The sequence below is a fragment of the Penicillium macrosclerotiorum genome, assembly GCF_028827735.1.
Source record: "Penicillium macrosclerotiorum strain IBT 26536 chromosome Unknown utg000008l_segment0_segment0, whole genome shotgun sequence".
Taxonomy (NCBI): Eukaryota; Fungi; Ascomycota; class Eurotiomycetes; order Eurotiales; family Aspergillaceae; genus Penicillium; species Penicillium macrosclerotiorum.
This window is the reverse complement of record NW_026643087.1, coordinates 2,122,932-2,140,874: the sequence shown is the minus strand read 5'-3', so window position 1 is coordinate 2,140,874 and position 17,943 is coordinate 2,122,932. Positions and strand designations below refer to the sequence as shown.

At 49.7% G+C, this 17,943-nt stretch overlaps 10 protein-coding genes across 10 annotated transcripts; 5 read left to right on the top strand and 5 right to left on the bottom strand.

Annotated features, from left to right (window-relative positions):
* Positions 1-207: 207 nt before the first annotated feature.
* Positions 208-1,414, top strand: N7462_008945 (zinc-dependent alcohol dehydrogenase; the record flags this gene model as incomplete). The annotated part of the gene is made up of 4 exons (XM_057080659.1): positions 208-478; positions 536-635; positions 701-884; positions 938-1,414. The coding sequence occupies 4 exons, from the start codon at positions 208-210 to the stop codon at positions 1,412-1,414; spliced, it is 1,032 nt and encodes a 343-aa protein (XP_056930987.1).
* A 463-nt stretch (positions 1,415-1,877) lies between these two features.
* Positions 1,878-3,575, top strand: N7462_008944 (Ribosome assembly protein 4; the record flags this gene model as incomplete). Its single annotated transcript, XM_057080658.1, has 3 exons — positions 1,878-2,102; positions 2,177-3,255; positions 3,332-3,575. 3 exons carry the CDS (start codon positions 1,878-1,880, stop codon positions 3,573-3,575), a joined length of 1,548 nt encoding a protein of 515 aa, XP_056930986.1.
* A 357-nt stretch (positions 3,576-3,932) lies between these two features.
* N7462_008943 (putative IgE binding protein) lies at positions 3,933-4,617 on the bottom strand (the record flags this gene model as incomplete). Its single annotated transcript, XM_057080657.1, has 2 exons — positions 3,933-4,256; positions 4,294-4,617. 2 exons carry the CDS (start codon positions 4,615-4,617, stop codon positions 3,933-3,935), a joined length of 648 nt encoding a protein of 215 aa, XP_056930985.1.
* Positions 4,618-5,466: 849 nt separating this feature from the next.
* N7462_008942 (TauD/TfdA dioxygenase family protein) lies at positions 5,467-6,594 on the bottom strand (the record flags this gene model as incomplete). Its single annotated transcript, XM_057080656.1, has 3 exons — positions 5,467-6,072; positions 6,154-6,363; positions 6,448-6,594. The coding sequence occupies 3 exons, from the start codon at positions 6,592-6,594 to the stop codon at positions 5,467-5,469; spliced, it is 963 nt and encodes a 320-aa protein (XP_056930984.1).
* Positions 6,595-7,716: 1,122 nt separating this feature from the next.
* Positions 7,717-8,608, top strand: N7462_008941 (pyridoxamine 5'-phosphate oxidase family protein; the record flags this gene model as incomplete). Its single annotated transcript, XM_057080655.1, has 2 exons — positions 7,717-8,098; positions 8,151-8,608. The coding sequence occupies 2 exons, from the start codon at positions 7,717-7,719 to the stop codon at positions 8,606-8,608; spliced, it is 840 nt and encodes a 279-aa protein (XP_056930983.1).
* Positions 8,609-9,044: 436 nt separating this feature from the next.
* Positions 9,045-9,800, top strand: N7462_008940 (Zn(II)2Cys6 transcription factor domain-containing protein; the record flags this gene model as incomplete). Its single annotated transcript, XM_057080654.1, has 1 exon — positions 9,045-9,800. One exon carries the CDS (start codon positions 9,045-9,047, stop codon positions 9,798-9,800), a length of 756 nt encoding a protein of 251 aa, XP_056930982.1.
* Positions 9,801-9,888: 88 nt separating this feature from the next.
* N7462_008939 (transcription factor domain-containing protein) lies at positions 9,889-10,689 on the top strand (the record flags this gene model as incomplete). Its single annotated transcript, XM_057080653.1, has 1 exon — positions 9,889-10,689. The coding sequence occupies one exon, from the start codon at positions 9,889-9,891 to the stop codon at positions 10,687-10,689; it is 801 nt and encodes a 266-aa protein (XP_056930981.1).
* Positions 10,690-10,731: 42 nt separating this feature from the next.
* On the bottom strand, positions 10,732-11,751 carry N7462_008938 (ketopantoate reductase family protein; the record flags this gene model as incomplete). Its single annotated transcript, XM_057080652.1, has 1 exon — positions 10,732-11,751. The coding sequence occupies one exon, from the start codon at positions 11,749-11,751 to the stop codon at positions 10,732-10,734; it is 1,020 nt and encodes a 339-aa protein (XP_056930980.1).
* Positions 11,752-13,672: 1,921 nt separating this feature from the next.
* Positions 13,673-14,197, bottom strand: N7462_008937 (uncharacterized protein; the record flags this gene model as incomplete). The annotated part of the gene is made up of 3 exons (XM_057080651.1): positions 13,673-13,701; positions 13,768-13,841; positions 13,896-14,197. 3 exons carry the CDS (start codon positions 14,195-14,197, stop codon positions 13,673-13,675), a joined length of 405 nt encoding a protein of 134 aa, XP_056930979.1.
* A 1,388-nt stretch (positions 14,198-15,585) lies between these two features.
* On the bottom strand, positions 15,586-17,525 carry N7462_008936 (Amidase; the record flags this gene model as incomplete). The annotated part of the gene is made up of 5 exons (XM_057080650.1): positions 15,586-15,707; positions 15,775-15,880; positions 15,940-16,636; positions 16,705-17,006; positions 17,067-17,525. The coding sequence occupies 5 exons, from the start codon at positions 17,523-17,525 to the stop codon at positions 15,586-15,588; spliced, it is 1,686 nt and encodes a 561-aa protein (XP_056930978.1).
* Between the last annotated feature and the right edge of the window lie 418 nt (positions 17,526-17,943).

Here is a 17,943-nt window from a genome sequence, read left to right as displayed (position 1 = left end):
AAGGGCTAGCCATAAAATATCGTGTTGTAAACATGGCGTCAAACGGGATGTAAACCAATCCATCATCATCAATACCATTCGGTAGAAGATCGGCTGAATCCACTTCCCCAAATCGGAGAAGCTTTGCCTCATCTTGACATTTCAAGTTCATGCCTGAATACGAAACCTACATCTTCGAGGCCGCTTTAAACATCTAACTAGTTCGCAATGAAGGCAATTCGAATCACGAAATACAACGATCCCTACTATGTGTCAGAGGTGCCAGTTCCTTGGCCCAAGCCTCATCAAGTCCTGGTCCGTATCAAGGCTGCGGGGTTTTGTCACACCGACCTGATGGCTCTGAATGGCGAGTTCAATTCCCCTCTTCCATTTATTGGTTCTCACGAGCCAGCTGGAATATTGGAAGAAATTGGCGCAGACGTACATGGCTTCCAAAAAGGTGATCGTGTTGGCTGCATTAACTTCGATAGCGTGTGCGGTGCGTCGCGGCGAGAACAAACTTACACGGAGAAATTTACTGATGATTAGATCCTAGGAAAATGTCCGGATTGTGAAGTTGGGCGCCCGATCTACTGCGATTCCCCGCTGATGAAGGGCATAACTACTGATGGTGCCTGGGCCGAATACATGGTTGCGTAAGTTTCTAGCCGGTTGATCTCGGTTCATTGTTTCATCTAGTTTGACAGTTCAAGTAATGAAGAGATGCTCGCTTCATCGTGAAACTTCCAGAAAACATGGACTTTAAAGTCGCCGCTCCTTTGATGTGTGCCGGTATTAGCATCTACGGAGGAATTTTGCGTGCTAAAGTCCCCAGAGGGGGATCTATTGGTATTATCGGAATCGGAGGACTGGGTCACATCGGAACTCAACTTGGGAAATGCATGGTAAAGAATAACCAAAGACTTGTCGGTTATTATGAGATCTAATCATATTGCAGGGATATAAAGTGGCTGCCGTTGATGTCAAGCAATCCGCCCTTGATGCAGTGGCTTCATATAAGCATAGCCCCGACATACTGATTTCAGCTCATGATTCTGTGGAAGAATCTCTCAAAAAGATCGATGCGATTGTTTCCTCGAAATATAGAGGTCTAGATGCAACTGTTCTTGCCACGGACCACCCAGCGGCCTTTGAACTTGCCGCCGCAATCACGCGAAAGCATGGAACAATGGTACTACTAGGACAACCAGAAAAGGGCATCACTATGTCTTATCATAATATTATATACAAAGATATTAAGCTCGTTGGCTCTTTAGTTGCAGATACGGCTGAAGCCCAAGAGCTATTGAACTTGTTTCATCAGAACCAATTGCACGTGGAGGTCAAGGAATGGAAGCTCGAGGAGGCCGAACAGATGCGACAGCAATATCTAGCTGGGATAGGTACAGGGAAGAATGTTATTGTGCTGGAATAACAACCTTGTATCCGATTTGGAACCGGAAACCCAAAGGATAACGATCAGGCGTTCATCCCGCCAACTTATCGTGGGAATACAACTGAACCTGAAGGTTCCGACTGTTATCGTATACCTTGATTTTAATTTAATCTCCAAGGACAGAAATTTGGCTTTTACCTTATCCTTTTGTAATTGACACATGAAAGTACCTTGAGCTCTTCGGACAAGTTTGGTAAGCCTGTTATCTTCTTAGGTCTCCAACAAGAAGATTAGGACACGTACTCATCACATCTAAATTCCTACTCGAAAAAACAATCGAATTTTCTTTATAGAAATTCCTTTTCGGGGAAACGCATAGAGGAAAACATATTTTGCTCCCCCGCGATGGCTACCGACACTATGGGGACGTTTTATCTCCGCTCCGATAAGATAAGGCGGCGGCATCAAAATTTCTTCCTTCTCCAACTCCCCGATCGACAAAATGGCCACGCTTCTGCCCCCTCCCAGCAAGCGCCAGAAGGTCGCTCAGGCCGAAAAGGCACGAGAGCAACAAGAGATCCAAAGTATTCCCACAGATCTTGGTAGCATTCGTGTTCAATTCTTCGACCAGGCTACCGGCGATGCAACCGGTCCCGCCGTCTCGGTCCCTGTGGCCGATGCCAACATCAAGAACCTCGAGACACTATTGAACGCATTGCAAGGGAATGTAAGTAAATTACCTGAAAGGCTGACTTGCACTGTTTACAATTCATTTCTAATCCGCCGTTTCCCCCCCTCTAGGATGACGACGATCGGGTGCCGTATCGCTTTACCTACCAATCAGACAAGAAGGACGGGGAGACCATCGATATCCTCGCCAACCTGTACCACTCGCTACTCCAGCCTGGCATTAAAACCACCGAAGACACAGTCTCACTCTATTATACTCCACAAGCAGTATTCCGAGTGAAGGCAGTCTCCCGCTGTGCCGCGTCCATTGCGGGGCACGGCGAGGCGATTCTTGCAACCTCCTTCTCCCCCGTCTCCTCATCGACTATGGTCTCCGGAAGCGGGGATTCTACAGCCCGTGTATGGGATTGCGATACAGGAACCCCGCTCCACACTCTCAAGGGTCACACTAGCTGGGTGCTGGCGGTGGCGTATTCGCCGAATGGCGCGATGATCGCGACTGGCAGCATGGACAACACGGTGCGACTCTGGGATGCTAAGACCGGAAAGCCATTGGGCGGGCCTCTCAAGGGCCACTCGAAGTGGATCACCAGTCTGGCATGGGAGCCGTACCATGTCCAAGAGTCTGGGCGGCCTCTGCTGGCGTCGGCCTCTAAGGACTCGACCGTGCGCGTGTGGGACGTGGTGTCGAAGCGCATCGACAAAGTACTCACCGGCCATAAGGGCTCTGTGACCTGTGTGCGCTGGGGCGGTACTAACCAGATTTATACCGCGTCGCACGACAAGACGATCAAGATCTGGAACCCCAAGGACGGCACGCTGATCCAAACCCTGGCGGCGCATGCGCACCGCGTTAACCACTTAGCCCTGTCGACCGACTTTGCCCTGCGCACAGCGTACCACGACCACACAGGCAAAACGCCCTCCACGGAGGCGGAGAAGGTGGCTGCGGCGCGGAAACGCTTCGAGCAGGCGGCCACGGTGAACAACAAGATTGTGGAGCGGCTGGTGTCGGCCAGCGACGACTTCACGATGTACCTGTGGGAGCCGTCCAGCTCGACCAAGCCCGTAGCCCGACTGCTGGGTCACCAGAAAGAGGTCAACCATGTCACCTTCTCGCCCGACATGGCGTATATTGCATCCGCCGGCTTTGACAACCATGTCAAGTTGTGGAATGGACGCGACGGAAAGTGAGTACCGGCCCTCTCCGATTTGATTGATTCCTATTCAATTTGGGACCACCATGTTCTAACATCTACTCTTTAGGTTCATCACCACCTTCCGCGGTCATGTTGGCGCTGTCTACCAGTGCTGTTTCTCAGCCGACTCGCGGCTTTTGGTATCCTCGTCCAAGGACACCACGTTGAAGGTGTGGGATGTTCGGACCGGTAAGCTGGCGACGGATCTGCCTGGCCACAAGGACGAGGTGTTTGCCGTCGACTGGAGTCCGGATGGACAGAAGGTTGGCAGTGGAGGCAAGGACAAGGCGATTCGGATCTGGCGAAACTAGAATCCCATGAAGCTAGAGCTCTACATAAAAATAAAAATAGAATGATACCCACTGCCTATTCCTGCACATAACGTGCGCCACGATATGTTTTCCGAAAACAGGGGAGCGAGCCAAGGAGAGCCACAGCCAAAATAAAAATTACAGCGAAAGAAAAGGGTGAAAAACAAAATGAAAGAGTCATAAACTGATTAATTGTAGTGTCAATCAAGTACACAACGCTCACAGCAGGAGTCAAAAGAAAATGCTAACAAGACTAAAATCAGGAGGTATGTATGATACAGCGCTATTGCTTCAAAGCTCAATTCATCGAATCAAATCACTTTAAAAAATCACGCCACTCTGCGATCTCGCCTTCCTCTAAATATACTGCCAGGCAGGCACATCACCCTTGTAGGTCAGGGCCACGGCGGAGAAACCCAGGCAGTCCGCCACGTTGCCGGAGGGCACAGTCGCGTTGCTCATGGCAGCGAACACCTGCCAGCGGTTGTCATCAGTGGGGCAAGCCATGAAGCCGCTGGCGCCCCAACCGTTGACAGTATAGTGGGACCATGGGTTGCCGGGCTCGTATGAGAGGCTGCCGACCAGGGAACCGGCCGGAATGGATGCGGAGTGGGCCTGGGTGAAGCTCAGAGCGCCGGTTGGGTCAACATAGACTTGCTGGCCCCCGGGGACTTCAACGTCCTGTTGCGCAACCGGGGTTAGTATGTGCATTGGTCACAGGTCTGAGAAGACGGTGGCGCCCGAAGCCGGAATGGAGGAGGGGGAAGGGGAGATGCAGTGTCACATACCATGGCGTTGCCGCCAGCTGCAATGACGGTCTGGTTGCCAGGGGGCAGTTCACGCCGACCTGGGTTGGGCAGTAGGAGGAGGTTGTGCCGCCCAGCCAGAACTTCTGTCCAGCAGCGTTCATCTGCATATAGTGGATGGGGGAGGCAGAGCGGACGGCCATGACGCCGAAATTAGGGTTGGACTGCGCGGCGTCGGAGACCGGGGCAGCTGCGGCCAGCAGAGGCAGGGCGAGGGAAGCGAAGAAGGCCTTCATTGTGTGAGTGATGGAAATATTGTAGAATGACAAATTGAAAAGTCTGAGAGAAAGAGAGAGAGAGAGAGAGAGAGAGAGAGAGAGAGAGAGGAGCTGGAAGATAGATTGAGATGCTGGGATATCGAACTTCATGAGGTGCCTGGGGTCTTTTTATAGTTGACGAGCACAATCGGCAACCCCGCGCAACTGCAGTATGAAGAATGACGTCCCATGGTAGGGTGAGGGACATCCAAGCCTCATTCTCCCCTGGGACCCTGAATCGATGACGGATGAAGCTGTTCGGGCGGATCCGCTCAGCGGGGACGAGTGGCGAGGGCGATTGGGCACGTTTGAGACAAGTCAACGAACGGTCTTCATGCGACCTCGAGGAGGAGCAGGAGCCACAAGGCGGCTATAGGCTAAGATGCACTAGTACAGACCCGAGATCCGTGCCAGGTCCGAACTCTGTAGGAGGCGAAGCGTAAGGTGAGACAAGCGGGCTAAAGGCAAAAACCCTACGCTCTAGCGGGCCAGTGGTGTGCTTGGCCGGAAAATCAGGCCCAAACCCGAGCCAGCGAACCGCGGTTGAAAAAAAGGGTGCAACGGGTTGGACAAGGTAGAAAACGAGGGTGCGAAAGGGGAGAAGCAGACGGGAAGATCGGCGAGTGTCTCACATCGGGTCGTTCTCACTCCGCAAACACCACCAGATGAAGCCAAATGGAGACAAACACTCCGTCGACGGAGCGGACTGGGGCCTTCTATTCTTGTCCTCATCGACTAAGCTCGAATGTCTCATTCCAGTCTGCAACACTGCACACTGCCAACTCTGCCTAGCAACCGCAACAACATGATGGCGATCCACTTCCAACGTTACGGCAGTCCTTGTCGCACTTCGCTACGCTCGTTCAGTCCCCACGCGGCAGCACTTCCGTCATGCACCGTCGCCCGCCGCATATCCCGCCGATATTGGCCCTCGAACTGACCGCCAACCGCGCGATGCATCACACTGGTGTTGTCCCACAAAATCAGGTCCCCGGGGTTCTTCCAGCCCACTTGAAGCACATAGCGTGGCTGGGTTGCATGCGAAAATAGGCGATCAAACAGCGCCCGGGACTCCTCCGTGCCCAATCCTTCAATGTGATGGATATGCGCGGCGAGATAGAGGGTTTCTCGACCGGAAGCTTCATGCCGCTGGAGCAGCCGATGTCGACCCATCGGGTACTCGTTCGGATCTACGTCTGCGAATGTAGCCGGGGCAGCCACTTTGCGAGAATGCCACAGGGAGTGCGCCGCGATATAGTTCCGTTGGCGTAGCTCGTCCTGCAAGGCTATCGGCAAGTCATCGAAGGCCGTCCGCACGTCGGCGAATTCGGTCTCCCCTCCCAGACTGGCAGGGGGCAGCTCGTGGCCCCGGAGGAGCGAGTACCCTGCTCGACGCGGATTGAAGCTCGAGTCCACGTGGAAGAGGCCGTTACCCTGAGACGCCCTTGTCAGTGAATGACTTCATGTGAAACCCCAGGATGTCAGTCTCCGGTGATCTCACGACATCCGACATACCTTGTTCCACTCCCGTCGGATGTTGTCCAATGCAAAAACGGTCCCGTCAAGCTCAATGTTTCCCACATCAAACAGCCGCACATCAGACAATCGATGGGCTCGCCCGCCGGCCAGGTAGGGCGTCACATCATCCAACTCACCGAACTGGGCTGCAAAAGCGACATGGCGTGCATCGTCCAGCCCCGTGTTGCGAAACACGCAGACGCCATACTACAGTATCATCCATCCATGTAAGACAGGCGCCGTCAGATTGCCCCTCCGAGGGTCGAGGGCTTTAGTATTTGGAGTACCCACCTTGACGATGGCAGCTCGGATCTCTTGAAAGACTTCGTCCTCTATCGGGCGCGAAAAGTCCACATTGCTGACCTCAGCTCCAAAGGTAGGGTGGAGTTCCGTGACCGTAATGTGCTCAAAGGTCAAAGGCTGGGAAAGACCAGGCATGATGGTAAACACGACGAAACGAAATCAAGTATTGCAGTTGACTATTTCCCGTAGAACAGGCTCTTTCTAGACCTCTCGAGACATAGAAATGGCTTTGAATGGCTCGTTGCCTCTTCTAGTTTTATACTCTGAGGCGCTATCACAGACTCTCAGACCCTCGGCATGAAGAGCGTTGATACGGTTATACCGTGCGGGGAAGACTCGGACTTCTATCCAGGCGATATGCCCACCGCACTATCTTGATTCGACGAGAATACCAATAGATTATCATGGGACAATTATCTATGCAACGTTTCCTTGTTAGATTAGCATATGTCGAAGGATCTTGCCATAGTGCCGGGTAGAATGCCGGCTGAGTCTTCACGGATGTCCATACTCTGTTTTCACTAGTGTATTTCACCACAGACGAATCTCACAGAAAGCTCGACGGTGCTTGACAAATGAGTTTCCTTTACTTACCTGGTATATATTCCCGGCTCAACTTGCAGCTGGGAAGATCGAATACGCAAGAAAACATCTTCCTTCATGCCTCCGCTTCTTAGCGACTTGAGCAACCTTATATTAAATTTAGGGGATGTTGGTCGTGCTGGCCATGCGCAGGCTGCCCAATTTGTACCGAGAACTGGAGAGGAAGGCGCAGTTTTATGTATGTATTGCATCTCTCATCGTGGCTGCCGGAAAGAAAGAGAAGCTGGAATGGAGGTCTACGAGGCATTTTGCTTGGTAGGGTACTGTGTTGTGCCAGGTTTCTAGTTTGGTTTAGTGACGCAAGACCACATGGGCTCAATTTCACCCAATAATCCAGATCATTTAGCAGAACTATAGCAGAACAAGAACATCCCGGGTCTGAATCGTCGGAACAATGAGAGCCACGGCCGAAAATCGTGCCAATCGAACGGTGGCTGACAAGCGAGCCCCGCTTTACGCTATCAGATAGCAATCGCCTCCACAATTGCCGTGCCCTAGCGACCAAGAAAGGTGGCCACGTTACCAAGCAAACTCGACAAGGGAGGCTTGGAGGAGGAAGAAATTCGCAATCTTTTCAAACAGCCAGAGCCATTGCCCTCATTTCGTTTAGAACGCCAGCTTCAAGATCTGTTTCCAACGGGAATAGAGAGCAACATGGAACCTGCAACTCTTCGCCGAAATACCCATCGCGGGACTTACGACATTGCATCGGCAAAAGCGGTTTTTGACGATTGCTTCATCGCTCATGTTTCATATATCGATAAAGGTCTTCCCCAATGCCTGCCCATGGTCGCCTTGGTCAGGAAGGAAGTAGATGAAACCGCGGAGGACTCCGCGGAAAACGAGCAGGGCTTGTCGGACGGAGGGGAGGAAAAGCAAGAAAACACCGTTGTCTACTTGCATGGCCATCCAAGCACTCGAATAATAGAATTGGTCCGAGAGGCGAGTCGAGAAACCGAAGATGTGACCGATCAAGCCGAGGGGGCCTCGGGTAGGGCATTGGATCCCGTCAAAGTTTGCATCACAGCCACCAAAGGTAGGCAATTGTCCTGATAAAGACTGCATGCACGTTTGCTCATTGTTTCAAGTTGATGGTCTGGCGTTGTCATCTGCCCCAAATGGCCATACATTTAACTACCGCTCCGCGGTCATTCATGGAACCTGCACGCCGGTCAAGAGCAAGGCCGTCAAGCGCACGGTAATACGCTCCGTTACCAACCATATTGTAGCCAATCGATGGGAAGAAGTCAATCCCGTGGCATCCTTCCAGATCAGCTTGGTCTACGTGATCAAAGTGAGCATTGATAGCTTGTCCGTCAAGACTCGCACCGGTCCACCCGGCATACAGCCCCGAAACAAGGAGGTGGACGGACCGGACAACGAAACCCCGCCCTGGGCAGGCGTTATCCCGTTGTGGGAACAATTGGGGGAACCGGTAGATAGTGGGCTAACCCCCGGAGCGAAGGTCTCGGAGAACCTGAAGGCATACATCGAAAGCAGAAACGAGCGACACCAAGCATACTCAAAGCGTGTAGCAAGCGAATAAGCTATGCGTCGTTTCAAGCCTTTAAGTGGGCTTGAGCACGACTCAAAACGCTGGAATGCCTATGTGCTAGATCTGATAACATGTAAAATTTTGTTTCTATAAAAGTGCGTTGGAGAGATGATGGATATACAGGAGCGCGTTGATTCCTTTTTCAACTCTTTCTCTTCTCCCTGATATTACCACTCCTGCCATTCTTTCTCCGACCGTAATACTCTTGATGGTAATAGTAGAATTCACATATCTTAAACTTTGTCTGAGCACAAATTTCCACGTGATTCTCAATCAATCAGATAGCTTCAACCTTATTCGTTCTCCTGTATCTGTACCCCGCATTGGATCTTGCGCGACATCAACTCTTTCAATTGCCGACCGAGCCGGAATGACCCACCGTGGTATGTAACTGGCACTGATTACGCTCTCACCATATTTGCGGGCCATGGCCACCCGGTCGCGCAAAGGATGCATCGACTGCAAGAAGGCCAAAGTCAAATGCGACGAGGTGCATCCGTCGTGTGGGACCTGCACTCGCCGGCGCCGCCAGTGCAGCGGCTACGGTCGGCCATCATCCACCCGCGAATGCAGCACCGTATCATTCAGGCGCTCGCCTGCTTCGCCAAATTCGGTTGCATCGAGACGTAGACCGTCAGTGGCATCTGACGCCTCTTCCTCCCCTTCATTCACTCTGACGGAAGATGGAGGGCGGACGCACAAAGCTCCAACCGACATGTGGGTCGTCAACACACCGAGTGCGACAACATGGAGCAACGCAGCAGACTACATGCGATTGATGGTCCTAGAAGCATCAGCCAAAGCGGCGTCACCTATGAATGGACCCACTTTAATTCCCATGAGCGAGATCCTCGCTGCAGATAAACCTTTCATTGAAGTATACTTCATGAGACACCCTTCGGAAATGGTCATGAGTAACGACTTTTTTATCAACGAGATGAACGGAGCAGTAATTTCTCTTCTACAACAAAGTCCCACGGCGGTCGGTGACTCTCTGGCTGCAATCGGAGAAAATTACGTCAAAGAGGCCGTGAATTCTGCCTTGGTATCGAGTCGCAAGATGCGTCTTCTCAGTCGGCTACGGCTGATTAATGAGGCGGGAAACAGTCCAGAATTAGTTCTGATGCTTCTCCTTGCGCTCTGTGGAGTCGAGGTATGTGGCGTCGAGGCAAAGTATCATTGAGCAGGTAGCTGATCGGATCAAATAGCTTGTAGATCCTCGGTCTGACGGCGGTGGATCCACGTTATCCGCACTCATCGACAACGCATCTATGATTTTACAGTTCTACACCGACGAGGGCCAAGAGTTGAGCGGCATGGCCAAATATTTTGCCCGAGGGTTGGCTCGGCAAGACCTCTTAATCTCGCTCACTCGCCTGCAGCGCACCAGGATAAGGCCGTCTATTTGGCTGGACGAGTACTCCACGTGCCACGCTGATCGCCTCATGGGGTTTACTACTACGTTGGCTCCCATTCTTTCGGATCTTGCTGCCCTTGCTGAAGATGTCCAGTCCATCATAGAAAGCTATTCTGTTCCTAATGAGGAATGCACTTCTGATGTGACAGACGATATTTCGAACATTTCAGTGAGGCACAGCGACCTAGTAGAGAGGGAAGCCTCAATACATGCGCAACTTGTGACCTGGCGTCCGATACGAGATTCTTCTATGTCGATGCAAGCATCACGCAAATTTCTTCTTCACGCATATGCATGGCGAGCGGCGGCACTGCTTTATCTATTCCGCCTATTCAACCGTTCCGGAAACTCGACGGAAGCGGACATGGAAGCTCTTAGAATGAGTTACGAGGTCATGGCACACATTACTGGGTCGTCTCAGGAAATTAAGCTCTCATTATGGCCTTTGTTTATTGCGGCATGCGAGCTAGAAACCCTGGAAGACCGGGCCCAAGCGATTAGGATATTCGATGAAATTTGTCATGCCCGACCCATCATGACTGCGAGACGTACCAAGTCCTTTTGTGTCGACCAGGTCTGGTCAGCACGAGATATGGGAGGCAACTGGGATTGGATGCATTTGGCACGGCTCGGTTCGGCGCCTGTGCCCCTGTAGTATGTAATTGAACACTTGCATCAATTGGATTTCTATTAGCGGTTATGTGTTTCCAGACAGCTTTGACTGGTCCAATTTCCACTCCTCTAATTTGAGTAGCTTGTGAATAGTGGTCATGTGTGGTGCGTCCACGCCCAACTCTTGGGCCTTTTTTAGTGGGTAACCCAGAATGACCTCCAGCTCCATGGGCCGCCCGTTTTCCAGATCCAACAGCATACTAGGTCGGTAGTTGCAGTCATCCGGCAATCTATACGCCATCCACTCAACAATAGATTCGGGCATTGGATGGCCGGCTGCCTTTGCAATGTTCCAAATCTCCCACATCATAGGTACAATCATCGACTCTCGGCCTTTGCTTCTTTGGAGCTCGCCCACATCCATCCTCATCAGCGCACACATCGTGTTGAAGGACCCGTTCCACAGTAATTTCTCCCATCGGGCCACCTGGATGTCTTCCACTAGTTCGCAGACGCTGGCACCTCCCTGGAGGTACATATCAATAAACTGCTTCGCGTTGTCGACACTTGTAGAATCGTCAATGCCAGTATGGAGGTGAGGCCCCATCTTGGACACGTCTTCCCCGATCTGGACCACGACATTGGGCTCCTGGACCGAACTTCCAATATGGCTTACACTGCTCACCACTGCGTTACCAGGCCAAGCGTTGATGATTTCCTCCTCTATTCCCATTCCGTTCTGTATCATGACGATTGTTGTTTTTCCTGGGGTCACCATGGGAGAAATCATGCCCACGACGGGGTTGCGACTCGGTAGCTGCTTTGTACATACGACTACGAAGTCGTATTCAACCTGCTCTCCGTTCTCATCGGTTGCAGCCTCGGCTGCAGACCGCACAATTCGATGAGGCTTCCATCCAGAGATCTTTCCGTGATCAACGGAATCGATATCCCACCCATGCTGGGACACGTAGTCGTATTTGGATCTGAGAACGCAGGTGACATGTGCAAGGCCAGATTTGGAGAGAACAACGGATGCAATAGTGCCCACTCCGCCGGAGCCGATGAGGCAGACCTGATATTGGGGTGTTGTTTGAGAGGGCATAGCAATGCACAGCTACAAGGTGGTGGGCGGAGAGCAGAAAGTGGTTCAAAATGAAAAGGGCAATGCAAACACCACTTTTGTCAAGTATGTGTCTATCAATGCGCGGGGTAAGGTAGATGGGAAAAACTGTTCCTGAGCTTATCGTCGGACAGAGAACCGATGCGGACTTACGGAGATACAGAGGAGGACGAGTGGGGAAGCCTTGGCCTCGGCACTCGGACATTGGGTTCCCACCTGCGCGTAGATAGCATAGTTCATGGTAACTAAATTATAGATAGCGTATAAATCAGTTCGAAATCTCCCGCAGCTTCATAGGCGATATTTGTGTATCTTGACCTCGAAGATATTGGAAAATCATTGTCTTTCAAGTGTTTGAAGCCTTTGTTAATTCCTCTTTCCCCTCCCAACGCCTTCAATGCCATATCTGCTTGCCGCCCCGCCCGCTCCCGCCTTTCGCTAAAAACGCGTGTGTGCTACAGCAATATTCGAAAGCGGTTTCACCTTGATGGTCTCTCTCTTTATTTCTCAAAGCATCAAAATTATCATATTATTCCGTATTAGAATATATTTTCACCCGCGTGGAACTTTTTGATCATAGGTTCGACATTTCGTAAGGTCATTATGAGAGTCTTAGCTGACTTAGATTTCAATTGCTCGCCGAAATTCAGTAACATGGCAGTCCGTCATTGCCTTGAACCCTGAAGAGAACTTAGCTAGTATCTTTTTCTTTAAGAAAATTTTCCCTTGAATAAAATCGACTAATAAGTTTCGAGAATCGTCAATCATGGCCACCAATGTCAGTAACTCCGACCGCGCATTTCAACAAAATATTAATAGTGTTTCGTAAAAATTCGCAGAATAATTGTGATTTTCTTGGGTTTTCGTTCATCGTTTCTGTCGCTCGTTCTGTTCGTATTCTTCTGAAAACAGCTCAAGCTTTGATTGGATGGTACCACCTGAATCAATAAGTCGGGAGTGCCATGGATAACCGCATTCCACCTTGAAATAGACCTAGACGATAGATGTGGAACCGAAAAGCTACCATTCCTTAAAATATTGATGATCGATCTCAATTCACATAATTAGTCGAAAGAATTCTGGCACCAATCATCAAGGCTTGGGAACGAAGCTGTAAATCAAGAACCAATCATCTATGCCTAAGAACGAAGTTCTACCAAGAAGCAGCAAAATTTGAAGCAAGCTGCCAAGGAAGAGCGGATCAGAAGCCAAAGATGACCTGATTTACTGGAAACCATGGTAGAAGGACCAAGGTAAAAGGCGATTGCCACCTAGCTTGGGGGAGTTCCAAATCAAGTTTGACCGCTATGGCATGAATGATGATGCCAAGATTCCCGCCATATCCCGCGGTTGAAATCTGGCTGGTCCGCTCCGGAAGGGCTTGGCACTTTGCCTCATAACTTACCTACCTCTCATATTTGCGGCTATGCTACCGTAAATAAAATTGTTTCTGGCCAGCCAGTAGAACGAATATGCTTGGCACGGTTCTAAGCATATCATGGTGGTAACATGGACTTTTGAGATCGCGTTACGAAGGATTTCAAGATATACCAGTATTGAATCAAGCTACGTACTTTTGAAGAGCTGTTTTTACATTTTTACATCAAACATTCTACTGAGATAAATAATGAAAGAGAGCATAGACAAGTCGATGAACGAAGCAACTAGCTGGCCTACAATTTTTAGGCCTTCTACAAAGTCATTTACTGAATGGAAAGTTTTTTACCCCAGGGGGATCAGGATTTTCGGTGTCATTATCTGTTTAGATCCTTACATCACCAGGAAGCCAAGTTCGAAGATAACCAGCAGCTAATACATGTTTTGTGAAAATAGCAAGCAATTTTTTTCTTCGCTTTTCGTAAGTTTTCTTCACACATCGTAAAGGAAGCCAACTTATGTGAAACTAAATGGGACATGGATTCGATGCACCAGCTAGATTGTCGATCAAGTTAGTCTTTTATATCTATCATAAGCAAGCCGGCAATGGGGGTCACATACGGCACCGTCGAGGTTTATCTTCTTCCTTAACCCATCCCCTTGGGGCGGCATACCAAACCCCAGAATATCCATTCCTATAATCCTTGTCAGTAAGAGAGTTCAAGGTGACCATGTTGTGAAGGACTCACTGGTACTTGCAAAAGGAGGTGAATGTGGCACCCAGGAGAGATGTTCCGTTTGAAGGGCTCGACGAGCAAGGGTATTTATAATATGGATAGGTTCGCTTGACCTCACAAACGTTCTTGTCTTTCCACCCACCATGATCTTTCCATCCATCATCCTTCCATCCGTTATTTTTATCCCAGCCTCCGTAGCCGCCTCCACCTCGCTCCTCAAGGGCATCGAGATCCGGCTCCGCGACCGGTGTTGCGACAGTGAGCTGGGTGACAAGAGGAAGAAGCGCAACAAGTAAATATGCTGGTGACTTCATGTTGGAGTGGAGGGAAATGTAAAATATTTTAAGAAGAATATAATACAAATTTTATAATATAACTCGGCGTGTTGTTTGGATTGCGGGAGAGAGTAGTGTTGAAGTGTTGCTGTCTTTCACAGGAAATCGTATACCAAATGAACCTACGTTCACTCTCTTTATATTTGACCCAGTGGCAAGTGTCTGAGCTCACAGATAGCTTGAAAATCACTAATTATGTCCTCATGAGCTGAAGGAAATACGAGAAAGGGCTCTGGATGTTTCTCTTTCCGGCGAACAAACAATCTAGACCGACCCAAGCTGTCATTTTTCACAGCAATGAAACCTCCTACGCGAATCTTGCAATCGTCATACTGCAGGAATTCGGAAAGCCTCCAAAATCTGTTCTAGGAAAATATCACCCAAAATTAGATCGCGTGGCTGTGTCGCTCTATCTCTCTCGTGATCAATAGAATGTTAGTGCCAGCTTCAGGTGGTTCCCAGAGTGATGAATACCAACAATCCATAAGCATTGTATTAAATGCAGTTCAGTAGATTGGCTGAGATGTAATTCGTTAGATTGGTTGAAAGCAGATTCTTAAAGATCATTGGCTCGCGAATGAAGAGGATCGATGGTTAGAGAGCTCATATTCACTTTTTGCCAAGACTTGATCCCGAGGCTTCATGCCAAGCCAAAAATAGAGCCTTGGCCACTTCCACAACGGTCACTTTCAGGGTATCCTTCACTTCCCCACCATTACCAGAGGAGTCTTTAGAAATTAATTCATGATAGAATTCTTTGTATTCTAAATGTATTATAAGCAGTGGACGTGTAAATTGCGAAGAAAGTGCGGCGCTCGGGAGATGAGAAGTCAAAAGGGAAGCTACTTCTCGGTGGCGTTACTGTACCCGCTTCGCCTCGAACTGGTCTCTATTTCCGCGAGGCACTTGTCCATATATGTGTTTTCTTCGTTGCGTCCATCTGGTCGACAGATGGGACCTTCCCAGTATTCAAATTTCTGAAATAAAAATATTTGGTGCTTTCCGCACCGATTGCCTTTGTATCTTGCGTCTAGGGGCATCTTTTCAAGCCTCCTTCCAAGTACGCAGGCGCCTTATAAGCCAGCGAGCAGGGTCAGATGGAGACTAGGTATGAGATATCATTAAGAGATTATTATAACAGGCAAGATAAGATTTGGACAAGACAGGAGCGAGATATGGAGTGCGATCATAAAATCCACGAAGAAGACGGGGATACTAGGAGAACGAGCGTGATAAGGAGTTTGCAGAAGCGGGTTACCATAATGAGAAAAATTAGGACAATGTTTAGGACAAAAAGAGAGAGTTGACAGATAACACGATCCATCCATGCTCACGTACATATACAGCAATTCGAGATATAGGGAAATTTACTTCTCGCCGTTAAGAACCTTGTCCAGCATCTCAGAATACATAAGCAAAGCTGCGTCTTGCAGTCTAGGTGCAACAAGCTGCAGGGAGACTGGCGCCCCAGCCATGAGCTGCGGATCATCTGCAGACAAAGATTAGCCTGGACTTATATTCCAGTAGATACGTCCAATCTCAATAGTATTACTTACAAAGCGCCTGAATCTTCTGGTCCATAGGGTGCTTTGGCTGGAATGCGTCATCTTTGGGGTCGAGCGCAGGATCCGCCTTCGTAAATGGGATGATGATCGCCGGATACTTCGATATTGATCAGTCATTTTCTCGCGTTTTTAGAATAAAATCAAATCAAAACTCACATCCACTGCATTCCAAACCACAGTGTACAGCTCTGTGGTGCTATTATCAGGTGAAACTGGGGCATGTGGCGCTGCTGGCGCGATTAGAACATCAATTCCCAAATGCTGCCAAGCATCCAACATTTTCTTCTGCATTTCGCCCTTCTTAGTGTTCCACTGCCACGTCTCCTCGTGTGTCTTTCGCGAAATGTCGAAAAAGCCAAACTTGGTCACGGATGACACAACCGGCTCGCCGGCCCTTGCCAGCTCTCGACGCTGGTATGACAACGCGTCCACAGTGAACAACTGGCTAGCAATCTCTCTGATTTCTTTAAAGTCAGGACATAGGGGCGTGAAGTCACGGGTCTCATACCCGGCGGCTTCTACTTTGAGCTTCGCTTCTCGAATCGCGCGTCGAACAGGAGGATGAGGTGTAACTCCAGACTCGTGAAGAATGCCGATTATAGGTTTCCGGTCTTGTGCAGGAATGGGGGACTCCATAACGCCAGGTATTATGGCTGGGTCAAATAGCCATGGTTGACGCGCACGGACAACTTCTGTGAATAACTTTATATCGCGTACAGAGTGAGCAATGGGTCCCAGAACAGCCGGGATGCCAGTGTTCACGCCGGTCCAACCGGAGGCAGCGTAGCCGATGAAAGGAAGGATTCCGACCGACGGTTTATACCCGTATACATTGTTGTAGGCAGCGGGAAGACTAGAGGTATCATGGTCAGGTTACAAAGGTATAAGACTGAATAAAAACCATGTTCAGAACTAACTTACCGAATAGAACCGCCTACATCAGTGCCAATCCCCAATGCATTTCCTCGAAAAGCTGAGAGTGAACCCTCACCGCCGCTACTGCCACCACATGTCAAGTGGCTGACAATGGGGTTGCGTGTGCGTCCGAAGACGTTGTTCTCACACTCAGCAACAAGCATGGTCTGTGGAACATTGGTCTTTGCAATGATAACAGCTCCAGCGTCTTCCACTAACTGAATGATGGGGGTGGTCGTGGTGGAGGGGTCAAAACATCGAGAGATATAGCCATTGGACGCATCATAGCCTTTAACGTGAAAACATTCCTGTTGCACGCGTCAATTTAGAGGTATTTTGAAAAAAGGGTCTGTGGATGATAGAACAACCTTAAAAGTCATCGGAACACCGTGTAGAGGGCCCAGGGTTTTTCCTGTCTGTTTAAAGTGCTCATCGAGTTGCTTGGCTTTCTCAATTGCATCGGCAAAGAATATTTCGGTAAGTGCGCTGCAAATCTGCTGACAGATGGCAGCCCGTTTACAAAATGCCGTCACTGTCTCAACAGACGTAAATGTCCCCTTTGCGATCTCTGTAGCTAGGGATGTAGCGTCATAGGTTTCGCCAGTAATCTCAAGTTCCCTTTCCGACAGAATGCCCGAAGTAGCAGCAATTGGCCGCACATCTACAGTTTCCTTCGAAGGATACTGCGAAGCTTCCAGTCGCCATGATTGCGGAATTCTTGAAAGCTGCTCGGCACGTTTTTCGTCTCGAATGTCTTCCCAAGGCTTGGCAGGGGTCGGAAAGTCCTCTTTGACAACGTGAGGTTCAGTGATAGTGACAGAGCTCATATTGAATCTGTAGTGATGACGCTGTTGAATGAGAAGAGGTTCTAAAACCATAGATCTCCCTCGGTCCAACCTTTATACATGCGTGACCTGGCTAAAGTGAGTGGATTATGCCATAGCTTCTCCGCTCCGGCCTGATTCGAAAATAAAAGCGGAGCCCTTGCATTTTTCCTTAATTTCATAAACATTTAGCGCAGCAAAGAGCGATCGGATCCCGTATGGGAGGCCAGGTAACTAGTTTATGATCCGTGATTTCCAAGGGCCCAGGTGCATGTCCTAGACCTACGAAATTGTGCGTATCGGAAGGCCCAGGGAGGGGCACTCGCTATCAGTTGCTATCAAATAAGCTATCGCGATGCTATCAGTCGGACAGGCACTCTTATTGGACGCCAAGGCAGAACTTCGGGAACAAGAATGCTCG